Source organism: Aegilops tauschii, chromosome 1, assembly GCF_002575655.3.
Source record: "Aegilops tauschii subsp. strangulata cultivar AL8/78 chromosome 1, Aet v6.0, whole genome shotgun sequence".
Taxonomy (NCBI): Eukaryota; Viridiplantae; Streptophyta; class Magnoliopsida; order Poales; family Poaceae; genus Aegilops; species Aegilops tauschii.
The window spans coordinates 417,796,522-417,809,482 of NC_053035.3; the positions used below are offsets into that span (position 1 = coordinate 417,796,522).

Sequence of the window (12,961 nt, forward strand, 5' to 3'; positions counted from 1 at the left end):
CAAACCCGTCGCGGCAAGACCATCGCCATGGAGGAGACCAACAAGGCCCTGGCCGATCTGACGGCGGCGATCAGCGGCATATCGTCCCAGATCGGCGAGATCCACCCCATCGTCCTCGAGCTCCAAGGGTGGCGACCAGCCGTCGAGCGCTCGGTAGAGGACCTGCGTTCGGAGGTGGGCGAACTGCGACAGCTGCTCAAGGAGGTGCGGCCGGAAACCGCGCCGGTGCTTGATCCGGCACCAGCGGCGGCTACGGAGCTGGTGCATCCGATTCGTCTCACGGATCTGCCTCCACTCCTTCCGTCGACAACCGCACCGCCGCTCAAGCTTTCCCCGATCGCGGACGCGCGTCTTCCTCAACCCAGCGAGCGCCTCTTGCCTCGCAGTGGTGACGTCCACGGGCCCGTTGGCCACAGCAGGACTCAAGATCACCGGGGGTTGTCGCCGGGGGAACGGACCCCGCGGGCACCTCCGGTCACGGGTATGGCCGATTTCCACCCTTTTGCTGCAGAGAGTTTGTTTATGGGAGAGCGTCAGTTCGGATTCAGCCGATTTCCACCTCCCCCACGTTTTGAATTTCCTCTGTTCGATGGCGATGGTCCACGAGCATGGCGTCTGAAGTGTGAGGCGTATTTCAGAGTCTGTACACTTAGTCCTGACACTTGGGTGAGTTGTGCCGCGATGTATTTCATTGAGGGGGCACTGTCTTGGTTGCAGTCCACTAGGGCGCACCTTATCTATACAGATTGGGGTGCATTTGCAGAGGCAGTGTGTGCACAGTTTGGGAGAGAGGAATTCCAGTCTCTGTTGCGACAATTCAATCGTCTGCAGCAGAGTGGTTCCGTGACTGAATATGCAGAGAAGTTCACCCAGCTCATGCACAATTTAGTGGCCCATCATGAATCGTGGGAGCCATCTTATTTCATTACGCATTTTATTGATGGGTTACAGAAAGATATACGTGCTGCTGTAGTTTTACATCGACCCAAGACTCTCGATACTGCCGTCGATCTTGCTTGTTTACAGGAGGAAGTGCTGGAAGCTATGCGCAAAGAAGATAGGAGGGAGGATCGTCGGCACTCGGCACCGGCTACGTTCCGAGGAGTGCCACGCACAGCCCTTCCTCTGCCACCGCCACCAGCAGCTGCGCCGACCAAGTCAGCGCTACCAATGGAGGGGCGCAGCGCGGATCGTCGCGCACTGGAAGCGGCGCACCCTCAACCAACAGAAGACAAGATTGCAGCCCTCCGTGCGTACCGACGTGCCCGCGGGCTCTGTTTCACCTGTGGCGAGCGCTGGGGGCGCGATCATCGCTATGGGCCGACCGTCCAGCTGCACGTGGTTGAGGAGCTTCTCGCCATGATGCACAGCGAATCGGTGGACATCAGTGAACCAAGCGCGCGTGACGACGCAGTCAGCGATCGGAGCGCGGACTGCTGCGTCATCTCCAAGGAGGCACTCGACGGAGGGGAATCCCCCACCACCATGCGTCTCCACGGCTGGATGCAAGGGCGCGAGGTTTTGATGCTCGTCGACTCTGGCTCGTCCCACAGTTTCATCTGTGAGTCGCTCGCCACACAACTGCAAGGCGTGGTCAAGGCCAAGCATCCTCTGACGGTGCGCGTGGCCAACGGAGGCGTCATGCGATGCGACCAGGAGCTGCCGGCGTGCCCATGGCAAACCCACGGGGTCACCTTCGACACCAACCTTAAGGTGCTTCCGTTGGGTTGCTACGACGTCATCCTTGGCATCGACTGGCTTGCACAGCATAGCCCAATGAAGGTGAATTGGCTCGAGAAGACGATGGACTTTGACTACAAGGGCGACACGGTCCACCTCCAAGGTGCTCGAGCGAATATCAGCCAGTGCCACCAGCTATCAAGCGACGAGCTCACTGAGTTGTTGCAGCGCTCGGGTGTCGCGCGCATGGTTCAGTTGTACGCTGCAGAGCAAGGGGAGCCAATCATCACCGAAGTGCCGGTGCCTGCTGAAGTTGAGGCCCTGATCAGCGAGTTTGGACACCTGTTTGAGGAACCTAAAGGACTACCACCACAGCGCTCTTTCGATCACACAATTCCTCTCCTGCCCGGGGCGAAACCTGTCAACGTGCCCCCATATCGATACAGCCCGGCCCAGAAAGATGAGATTGAGAAACAGGTTGCAGACATGCTTGCCCAAGGTATCATCACGCCCAGCTCCAGCCCCTTTGCTTCACCAGTGCTGCTCGTTCAGAAGAAGGATTTGTCTTGGCGTTTCTGCGTGGACTACCGACAACTCAATGCGGTGACAGTTAAGAACCGCTATCCTCTGCCTGTCATCGACGAGCTACTGGACGAGCTGGCTGGTTCCACGCTGTTCACCAGTCTAGATCTCCGGGCCGGATATCATCAGATTCGTATGAAGCCTGAGGATGAACACAAGACCGCTTTCAAGACCCACCATGGCCACTTTGAGTTCAAGGTTTTGGCGTACGGCCTTACGGGGGGACCGACGACTTTCCAAGGAGGAATGAACATAGTGTTGGCTTCAGTGAACCGCAAGGGGGTACTGGTCTTTATTGACGACATCCTAGTGCATAGCGCCACATTGAAGCAACACTGTGAGCGGCTGAGAGAAGTGTTCCAGCTACTCGACAAGCACCAGCTGAAGATCAAGATGAGCAAGTGCACCTTTGCCAGGCCCAGTCTGCTGTACTTGGGGCATGAAATTAGTGGAGATGGAGTCCGCACTGACCATAAAAACGTTGTTGCAGTAGCAAAATGGCCAACACCAACCACCGTCAAGGAGGTACGCGGTTTCCTCGGTCTCGCAGGGTATTATCGCAAGTTCGTGAGGAACTTTGGCATCACCAGCCGCCCACTAACAGACCTGCTCAAGAAGAACACAGTATTTCGATGGACTGAGTTGGAGGAAACAGCTTTCCAGGAACTTAAAAGAGCACTGATAACTGCTCCAGTGTTAGCACTGCCAGATTTCAAGGTCCAATTTGAACTGGAAACAGATGCGTCGAACAAAGGCATCGGTGCCGTCCTGAAACAAGGCAAACACCCGGTGGCTTTCTTGAGCAAGGCTTTGGGTCCACGTAACAGCGCCTTGTCCACATATGAGAAGGAAGGGCTGGCGATCCTCTTGGCGGTCGAGCATTGGCGGCAGTACTTGCAGAACGACGAGTTCCTGATCCATACTGACCAGCGAAGCTTAGTGCACCTTGAAGACCAACGGTTGGCGACACCTTGGCAGCAAAAGATCATGTCCAAGCTCCTCGGCCTGCGCTACCGCATAGTCTACAAAAGAGGTGTGGACAATCGCGTGGCAGATGCTTTATCCCGACGCCCGGGACCCCCACAAGGAGATCTTGCATCGATCACGGTGACGGTGACGGCTTGGTTAGACTCAGTTCAGCAGGGTTACAATGAAGACCCTATGGCACAAAGGTGGCTGGCTCGTCTAGCTACAGGGGCAACCAACAAGGACGGCTTTACTTTGGACTCGGGTATCATCAAGCAGCATGGACGGGTATGGTTAGGTAACAATGTGACTGTTCAGAAACAAGTGTTGTCAGCCTTGCATGCGAGTGCGATTGGAGGGCACTCTGGTTTCAACGTCACATACAAGCGAGTGCGGCGGCTGTTCACTTGGCCAGGGATGAAACAACACGTCAGACTGTTCGTCGAAGACTGCCAGATTTGCAAGCAAGCCAAGCCGGAACGAGTCAGGTACCCGGGGCTCCTAGAACCCTTACTCGTGCCTACACAAGCCTGGGAGGTCATCACTATGGATTTTGTTGAAGGTTTGCTGCAATCAGCCAGATACAACAACATATTAGTGGTGGTAGACAAGTTCTCGCGACTAGCCCATTTCATTCCATTGTCGCACCCGTTCACTGCATTCCAAGTGGCTCAGGCTTTCGTCAACAACATCTACAAGCTCCACGGATTGCCAGCAGCGATTGTATCCGACCGAGACCCTATCTTCACAAGCATCATGTGGAAGGAGCTGTTCCGTCTGACGCACACTGAACTACGCATGAGCACGGCTCGCCACCCGCAGACGGATGGGCAGTCAGAGCGAGTAAACCAGTGTCTGGAGACTTACTTGAGGTGTTTTGTCCATGCATGCCCAACCAAGTGGTCCCAATGGCTGCCTCTAGCTGAGTTCTGGTACAATACCTCACCACACTCTGCCTTGGGGACGTCCCCTTTCGAGGCTCTGTACGGGCACGCGCCAAGGTTCTTTGGCATCGATGACCCACTTCCTGCGCTGCACCGGATCTAGAGGATTGGCTGCAAGACCGAGCGCAGATGGAGGCCTTGCTTCATCAGCACCTACTTCAAGCGCGGCAACAGATGAAAGACTCTGCAGACAAGAAAAGATCAGTGCGCGTTTTCGCGGTGGATGATTGGGTGTTTCTGAAGATCCAACCCTACATCCAACGGTCGCTGGCCACGAGAGCTAACCAAAAACTTTCCTTCAAATATTTTGGTCCGTTTCAGGTGGTGCAACGGGTCGGCCAAGTCGCCTACAAGCTTCAACTTCCCGCCTCGTGCAGCATTCATCCAGTTTTCCATGTATCTCAACTGCGGCGAGCACTTCCTCCGTCAGAGCAGGCGCTGGAGGAGCTACCAGCTGAAGCAGCACTCAGTCCCGAGCCAGTGGAAGTTCTGGGCACTCGTCTCCACCGCCGTGGCAAGAACCAAGTCCCGCAAGTTCTCATCCGCTGGACTGATCAACCAGCGTCCCTGGCGACATGGGAGGACTGTGACGAGTTGCAACACCATTATCCAGAAGCTCCAGCTTGGGGACAAGCTGGTTCTCAAGAAGGGGAGACTGTTACGGCCCAGCCTACAGCCCCTACCGCACCAGCCCACACCAGCGGTCAAGCCCAAGAGAAGAACGGACGCCCGCAAGCCCAACAAGCGGTACGGAGGCCCAGAATGGACGACCTAGCTACTTAAGCCAGCAGGGGGACCGGACAGAGGCAGAAACGAGACACTGGCGGCGGCGGCTCTCACTCCCGATCCCTTTCTTCCTTGTATCCCATGAACCCTAGATCGAAAAATCTCCAATTCCTCTGTACTCCGCCTGTGATTGAGTTAAATTACCTAGTGGGAGCGTAACATTCTACTCCACCTTAGAAGCCTTCGTTTCATTCCAGAAGAAATGGGGAGAGGAGCCTGATGACGCCGACGAGGCACGTGAAAGCGAGCGGCGGAGAATCTGGGACATTTGCGGTCCAAGGAACGGGAGGTATACTCCTCCTCCGTCGGTAACGGTGCGTGCTTGGTCCGACGACGAGTCACGGCTGCCGTTTTCTTTCATTGAAAACCCTGTGATGCGTGCGTCCACTCTTTCATTGAACCCCCTTAAATCCGGCGGGTGATATGTCGTCATCGGCGCGGTGCTCCGACGATCCCCGTGTCCGCGAAACCGCGTGTACGTGCAGCAGCGCGAGAGACCGGACTCCCGTACGCTCCGGCGGCGACCCCCCCGTCCCGACGGCGACCACGGTGGTTGCGCTCGACGTACGGGGCAGTTTTTACAGTTAAGACTTGAAACTCACCACTCACCTCAGCCAAATCCATGCAAGTAAACTGGAATTTGACGTGAAATCCAGCCACACGATGCGTGATTCTTTTACGTGCATCCCATGAGACTCACCTCTGCCACAGAATCTTCTCTTACTTGCAAGAAAAGAAGATGAGAAGAAAAAATAGAGTGACCGCAACTCAGCAGAAAAGAAGCCTCGCCGTCTGCAGCTGAAGTGGACACGTCTTGAAAAGAAATCCTGGGCTTCTAGATCGACCGACCGGGCGCGCTCTCGTCTTGTCCGTCGGCCTTGACCCGGACTGAGCTGCAGATAAAGAGGAGGAGCTTCACAAAGGACGACCCGACGGAAGAAAACAGAGCCAAAAGCGGCACCGAGCAACCGGTCGAGCAAAGCGCACCGCGTCACATCATCTCGAGCGCGCTCTCTAGCTAGCTACATAAGCAGCGCGGCGGCACTTCCTTGTCCAGGAGGAGAGAGCGCCGATCGCCGGACCACAGGCGGCCACACGACACCAGCACGAGCGAGCCACGGCGCGGTCGACCGAGGCGCGATGGAGGCGCTCGCTGTCGCTGGTGGCAAGCCGCTGTCGGGGGCGCGGGCGCGGCGGATCGCCAGGAGCCGGGAGGAGATGCTGGGCCTCCTTGCTGACTTCGACGGCGGCGACGGCTCCGACCGCGAGCTCTCCTTCTCCGACCTCGTCGACGCCGTCAGGCCGCCGCCCAACGCCGGCCACGCCTCGGTGTCGCTGCCGGCACCAGTCGGGGTCGAAGCAGAGGCGGCCGAGCAGAGGCGGGAGGATGCCCCGCCGTCCAAGAAGCAGCAGCAGGCGGCGGGGAAGGAGAAGAGGAGGCTGCGGAGGCGGCCGAGCGACAACAGGGGCAGCTGCGGAGGAGGCGCGGACGGCAACGGCGTGCTGCTCAACTTCTACGTTCCGGGGCTGCTCACCCGGAGCATGACGGCGCCGCGCCCCGGCCCCGGCCGGGGGCTGATGCCGGCCGCGGGGACCCGGCAGAGCGCGCCGCCGACGGTTGCTGCCGGCAAAACCAGGTGAGGTTTTTCTGTCCTCAACTGGCAGTGCATGAGATCCTTGTGCTTCTCGAGATTCGCACTATGGATACAATGATTAACATCTCGATTCACTACATAATTAGCCGTGCAGTCAAACAGTCAGTTAACCCCACCCCCGAAAAAGAGTATTACCAGTTGCTAATCGTGTCCAGTTATTTTCTACGAGTAGTCGTGAGTGTCGTAGCAGCTGTAGAGTTGCTTTTGGCTAGCTAGTGAAGTCTGACTGGTATGGCTGCACTGAATATCTGCAGCTGCATCGGATTTTTCTTGTGTTCACATGATAATAATAAACACATTTCGCAACCATTATAAATGCTCATTAGTCATGTCATTATTTCCAACCCCACAACCACAAAAAAGCAAATTGCGTGGCCACGAAAATTCTTTCTCCAACAAACGGGTTTTTTTAGGGTAACAAACGGGCTTTATAATAAAATAAAAGGACCAAACACTAATCACTACACTTTTGGTCAAAAAAAAACAATTATCAATATACTACCACTGCAGTAGTACTGTATGCATTTTTCTCAGGATCTCGGTTCTTTGACAATTCCAAGCCCCTCAGTCCTTTAGACCACATGATTAAAGCTTTTGACTTTGGTAGGAAATGGAACAACTCATGAGCAGGAATATGAAAGGAACAGTGAACCCGACAATGTGACCATAGTGCACAGGAAAAACACAGATTACAGATATCTATATGTTGTGAGTTAACCTGACAATATGACCATGGTACACAGAAATACGCAGATTACAGATATTTATATATTGTGAATTAACCTGACAATGTGTCCATAGTGCTCCCAAGCAAAACTGCGTTTTACACCAAATGTTCATTTCAGATGACGATGGGCCATGAGTGTACAAACCTAACTTACCTATGTGCAAATGTTTCAGGATGCAGGCGTCGCTGGACATCGGCTGCTGGCCGGCGCTGTGGGGCAGAGGCCGCGACCACCACCGTAACAAGCCAGTCTGAGAGTCTTCTTCTTCTTCCATGCACATACAGCCGGTGTAGTGGTACCACTACTTGTAGCCTGAGACTTGTTGTGCAGCTAATCCGAGCCTTCTTTTTTCTGCTCACACCTGTAAATTATGCTCTGTTTTTGTAAACGTGGTTTCTGAGTTGGTGTCTTTTCTTAAACTGCGTTGGTGCTGCCGTGTGATCTTTCTCGAAAGGCAGGCAGCCACGGACGGGCTTGTCAGCTGTAGGCTTACTTTGGCACTTTGTGACTTTGCGAGATCCGGCGGTGCCTCACGTTGCCCGTGGCGTGCCGCTGAAGCGATGCATGTGCAGCTCACACAAAAAGGCAGAACCAACCGAAATCTCGGCGGTGCGTACGTACGTGACCTCGCTTTCAGTTTCAGTAGGCGATAGATAAATCGAGGCTGGGTGGCGAGTGTTGAGTGGTGACACAAGACATGAAAACGATTGCTGTGATCGAGCTGAATCTAGTACGGTTGTAGCTTGGCTGGTTTTCTGGCGCGCGGCGGAGGCACGTCTGCGTCCAACCAGATACGATACCACTGCCACTGCCAGTACCGGCCCGCTGAAATCAAGACAAGAGACAACGAGATACTGCTGAAATCTCAAGTCAAGTGGCAGATGGTGTCAAACGATGCCGACTGCACATCATGGCACGTAACACATCCACGGATGCATCCAGTCCACTGGTAAAGCCAATATTGCCCTCGAGGTGGTGGAGCACTTGACAACGACAATCATCACAAACTATGTGAAGAAACAATGAGCCAGCCATATTGCAAACCTGCTACTAAGACCTCTAGTTCACCGTAACGCACGCGCAACAAACTGACTACCGAATTAACCCGACACAGACAAACTACACAAGCAACAAGTCCACGACACCCCGAAGATGGGGGCCAGCAAGCGCGAAACACACACACACACACTACCAGTAGCAGCAACATGGAGCCATCAGAAATAGCCCCCGACTGAGCACGCACGCGATCACAGAAGAACCCAGACCTCGCACGCCCCTACTCCTGGAGGTCGGCGTCGTCCTCGTCCTCGTACAGCTCCTCCTCCTCGTCGGCGGTGGCGTCCTGGTACTGCTGGTACTCGGCGACCAGGTCGTTCATGTTGCTCTCGGCCTCGGTGAACTCCATCTCGTCCATGCCCTCGCCCGTGTACCAGTGGAGGAAGGCCTTGCGCCGGAACATGGCCGTGAACTGCTCGCTCACCCGCCGGAACATCTCCTGGATGGACGTCGAGTTGCCGATGAAGGTGGACGCCATGGACAGGCCCCTGGGCGCGATGTCGCACACGCTCGACTTGACGTTGTTGGGGATCCACTCCACGAAGTAGCTCGAGTTCTTGTTCTGCACGTTGATCATCTGCTCGTCCACCTCCTTGGTGCTCATCTTGCCGCGGAACATGGCCGAGGCCGTCAGGTACCGGCCGTGGCGCGGGTCGGCGGCGCACATCATGTTCTTCGAGTCCCACATCTGCTGGGTCAGCTCCGGGACCGTGAGGGAGCGGTACATCTGGGACCCGCGGGAGGTCAGCGGCGCGAACCCGACCATGAAGAAGTGGAGACGCGGGAACGGGATCAGGTTCACTGCCAGCTTCCGGAGGTCGGAGTTCAGCTGGCCGGGGAACCTCAGGCAGCAGGTCACTCCACTCATGGTGGCTGAGATCAGATGGTTCAAATCTCCAACTGCAGAAAATAACACAAATGGTTAACTGTTAGACACAGCAAGCAACATAATTCTAAGCACAAAGCAAACAGTCTTTATAACTGTGACTGAAAATGTGTTTGTTTTTGTCAGATTAGCATGACAACTAACAGTCATTCTCACAGATCCAACTTAAGCAAAATCTCAACCAAGACACATCTAAATGATAACAGTGTAGTATTTGAAGTAGTGCAATACTGCAGAAGTGCATCCAAATGAATGCCCTGAGCAAATAACTCAAGCACAAGAGTCCATTTAGAGTTTCAGAGCATGTCTAAGAATTAACCAAACTGCTATAAAAGGATAGTCGGGACAAACATTACCCAAAAAGGGAAGCTAATGGACTACATCATGTTACCATTCTTCAGTTGTGACTAGTTAAAATATTCAGAATTAGGAAGATCCACTTGACATCATGCTCACAGTCATCTGTAGAAAGTAACAATACAAAGGTACAGATTTCACTTACAGCTGGGAGTGGTCAGCTTGAGAGTCCTGAAACAGATGTCATAAAGGGCCTCGTTGTCAAGAACCATGCACTCATCTGCATTCTCAACCAACTGATGGACCGAAAGAGTGGCATTGTAAGGCTCAACCACGGTATCAGATACTTTGGGTGAGGGGAAAACAGAGAACGTAAGCATCATGCGGTCAGGGTACTCCTCCCTGATCTTTGATATCAAAAGGGTCCCCATGCCTGATCCAGTACCACCACCAAGAGAGTGGCATACTTGGAAACCTGAAAACATAAAAGATGCTCAAATAATGATTTCAAGTGGACACTGGACAGTGGTAATGCTGAATATAAATAGATAACCACCCTGAATAGATAACAACTATTTAGACACAAATAGATGAAAGCAGCATAGGTACATAATCAGTAGTTATGCTAGATGTCTCACTATCAGAATAATTCACAAGATATGGAAGCAATGAGAGTCATGACAACAATACAGAACAATGAAAGCAGAGACCTAGTACTAACTCTCAATCATCATACACCACGGCATCATCCTTCCTGACAACCATTGCCCTTATTCACAAACAAGTAATCATGGCTATACAAAAAGATTCCATACTAACAGAAGATGCCACGGCATCATCACATAGCATTACTAGCATAATACATATTCTAGCCTAAAACTTCTTATTGTGTGACAACATAATTCAAATCTGTATACCATGAAATAATGCATTCTTATACCCAAACTCAACTTAATAGAAGTAAAGCCTGTCATAAGGATTATAAACTATCGCCAATTTGTGCAAGTTCAGTTACCTTGAAGGCAGTCACAGTTCTCAGCCTCCTTCCTGACAACATCAAGAACAGAATCAATAAGCTCTGCACCCTCAGTGTAGTGACCCTTGGCCCAGTTGTTACCAGCACCAGACTGCCCAAACACAAAGTTGTCAGGGCGGAAGATCTGCCCGTACGGTCCAGTACGAACACTGTCCATGGTGCCCGGCTCAAGATCCATAAGGACAGCACGGGGCACAAAGCGACCACAGGAGGCCTCATTGTAGTAGACGTTGACACGCTCCAGCTGCAGGTCAGAGGTGCCGACATACCGCCCAGTGGGGTCGATGCCATGCTCGTCACACACCACCTCCCAGAACTTGGAACCAATCTGGTTTCCACACTGCCCACCCTGGATGTGCAGGATCTCCCTCATCTTCTCTCTGGAATCATAGATATACAGGGTAAGCAGGACTCACATACTGCAGTAGTGGTACAGCGTGGGAAATGATTGGTACAGCTAGATTTATTCACTCAAAACAAAGCAAGATCTGGCTTGTTTGGCTTTTTCTGAACGCAATCATCAACTATTTGGGGTTTGATCAACGAACCAATCTCTATTACTCTAGTAGCAACATAGTCCGCATGTTCACGTGCAAGCTACGATTTAAAATGACAAGACACAGTTACACAGTAAATTCAGAATTAGAACGGTGCAACCAAGCCAGTAGCTAGCTAGTGCGTACCGACTTTAACACCAGGTTAATGCTCCGAAATCACATCTAAGGAGGATGCGCTCAGAAATCAGGCTTACAGATTCTCTAATGTGAGGAAACCATGGCATGAGCTAGTACCAAATCTGTTCCAAACCTACACGCGTCACCTCCGCCAGATCCCTAAAAGCGCGCCTCAGATCTACTGCTCCAGGGGCAAAATCTGACGGTAAATCCCCACAAAACAGATCCAATCTGCCCCCATACAACTTGAGCACAAGACAAAGCTACCAGATCGACGCATCACACGGCCAAAATCACAGGATATACCCCCCAGATCCGCGCACATTTCCTACTTCCTCGCCCAAAACGACCTCGATTTTCAAATAAATTTGAAAACCAAACACGCAAAAGCACCTACTCACACAACACATCAGATCTACAAGGCATTGGCGGAGGCAAATTCAACAAAGCAGCTCGGAACTTACGGCTGGCGAGCTGGCTCGACGAAGCGCAGTGGGAGTGGGGAGTGTGGCGGCGAGGAGAGAGTGGTTGGGGGCGGGCGGAGGGCGACGGGGCGTCCGGGGGCAGGGAGAAATATATATATAGCCGTAGGAGGGGGACCGCGGGGCAGGGGCTAAATCCGACGGCCGGCGCGCGCCGCTTCAAACGGCCGGCCCGATCGGACGGCCGGCGTTTTCACTTTTTGAATCTCACCGTGGCGAGCGGACGGAGCTGCCCCTGGGATATTTCGCATCGCTGGCCGCCCGCTGTCGGTGTGACTTGCTGCGTTCCTTTCGGTTGGTTTGCGGACGCTGGTACTGACGGGTGGGGTATGGGGGCAGCTGGGCCCGCGCGTCGGTGGGCGTGGGCGGGGATGTGACGGTACGGCGGAGGTAGTTGGGGGTGGGAGCAGGCTGCTGCTGCGCTGGGCAGTGGCCGGTGGCTCGTCGGCAGGGGTTCACACCGCGATCTGGCGGAGATCGTGTGTGTTTGGAGAAAATTTCTCCAACTTTTTCCCCCTTGGGGACTTTGGGCGATTCAATTGAGGGTTGGTACTTGTTACTGGAAGGTTGGAATTTCTCGCATAATGGTGCAACTAAAGGGCTGCCCCAGATGGAAAAAATAAAAACTAGGGATTTGCTAATTCCTACACTACTTGATTTTAACTTCCGTTCTATTCATCTTCAATAATGTCAGTACAATAAACACTAGAAATAATAAAAAAGTACATCTAGATCCGTCGACCACCTAGCAGCGAGTCGAAGTATTTGGCATCGGCGATTTTGCTGATGTTGGAGCCGCCGTACTCACACGTTTCCTTGGCGTTGATCTATAGCTTGACGCAGAAAAACTTGTGCACAAACCGAGGTGCGGTTGGGTAAGAAAGGAAGGCTTCACATATATAGTGTGATGAAGCGCGCTATGTGAAGGATGGAGTTGGGAGAGAGATGGTGAAGTTGAAGACGGTAGAAGTGGAGGAGTCCAAAGAAGAAAGTATGAATGGGGCCCCAGCCGGCGGATGAGAAAGGGAATGAAGCATACCTGTTCGTTCTCAGCGAGGTGGGGAATGGTCTCCTGGATGCCGGCCCCATGAACGGAGGCGATCACGGGCCGCGAAAAAGGCGCTCTCCGACGGTGGAGAGTCGGTCGAGCTACTCAAGCGCCATTTGTTGACTCCTGCGACTTCCCTTG

At 53.3% G+C, this 12,961-nt stretch overlaps 3 protein-coding genes across 3 annotated transcripts; 2 read left to right on the forward strand and 1 right to left on the reverse strand.

Annotated features, from left to right (window-relative positions):
* The first annotated feature begins 27 nt into the window (after positions 1-27).
* LOC120972754 (uncharacterized) lies at positions 28-3,826 on the forward strand. The gene is made up of 2 exons (XM_073506354.1): positions 28-3,516; positions 3,806-3,826. The coding sequence occupies exons 1-2, from the start codon at positions 28-30 to the stop codon at positions 3,824-3,826; spliced, it is 3,510 nt and encodes a 1,169-aa protein (XP_073362455.1).
* Positions 3,827-5,834: 2,008 nt separating this feature from the next.
* On the forward strand, positions 5,835-7,760 carry LOC109752104 (uncharacterized). The gene is made up of 2 exons (XM_020310969.4): positions 5,835-6,595; positions 7,514-7,760. Exons 1-2 carry the CDS (start codon positions 6,099-6,101, stop codon positions 7,593-7,595), a joined length of 579 nt encoding a protein of 192 aa, XP_020166558.1. The 5' UTR covers positions 5,835-6,098; the 3' UTR covers positions 7,596-7,760.
* Positions 7,761-8,353: 593 nt separating this feature from the next.
* LOC109752102 (tubulin beta-5 chain) lies at positions 8,354-11,984 on the reverse strand. The gene is made up of 4 exons (XM_020310967.4): positions 11,755-11,984; positions 10,596-10,996; positions 9,786-10,055; positions 8,354-9,297 (listed from the first exon to the last, which is right to left on the reverse strand). The coding sequence occupies exons 2-4, from the start codon at positions 10,987-10,989 to the stop codon at positions 8,618-8,620; spliced, it is 1,344 nt and encodes a 447-aa protein (XP_020166556.1). The 5' UTR covers positions 10,990-10,996; positions 11,755-11,984; the 3' UTR covers positions 8,354-8,617.
* Between the last annotated feature and the right edge of the window lie 977 nt (positions 11,985-12,961).

Bases quoted from the DNA above. Each gene is read 5' to 3' on its own strand.
- LOC109752102 (XM_020310967.4), bottom strand. From the start codon at position 10,989: ATGAGGGAGATCCTGCACATCCAGGGTGGGCAGTGTGGAAACCAGATT. The intron at 10,056-10,595 runs GTAACTGAACTT...TTATGTTTTCAG, and splicing joins GAACTGTGACTGCCTTCAAG to GTTTCCAAGTATGCCACTCT. The intron at 9,298-9,785 runs GTAAGTGAAATC...TATTTTCTGCAG, and splicing joins CAAGCTGACCACTCCCAGCT to TTGGAGATTTGAACCATCTG.
- LOC120972754 (XM_073506354.1), top strand. From the start codon at position 28: ATGGAGGAGACCAACAAGGCCCTGGCCGATCTGACGGCGGCGATCAGC. The intron at 3,517-3,805 runs GTATGGTTAGGT...TGCTGCAATCAG, and splicing joins TCATCAAGCAGCATGGACGG to CCAGATACAACAACATATTA.
- LOC109752104 (XM_020310969.4), top strand. From the start codon at position 6,099: ATGGAGGCGCTCGCTGTCGCTGGTGGCAAGCCGCTGTCGGGGGCGCGG. The intron at 6,596-7,513 runs GTGAGGTTTTTC...CAAATGTTTCAG, and splicing joins GTTGCTGCCGGCAAAACCAG to GATGCAGGCGTCGCTGGACA.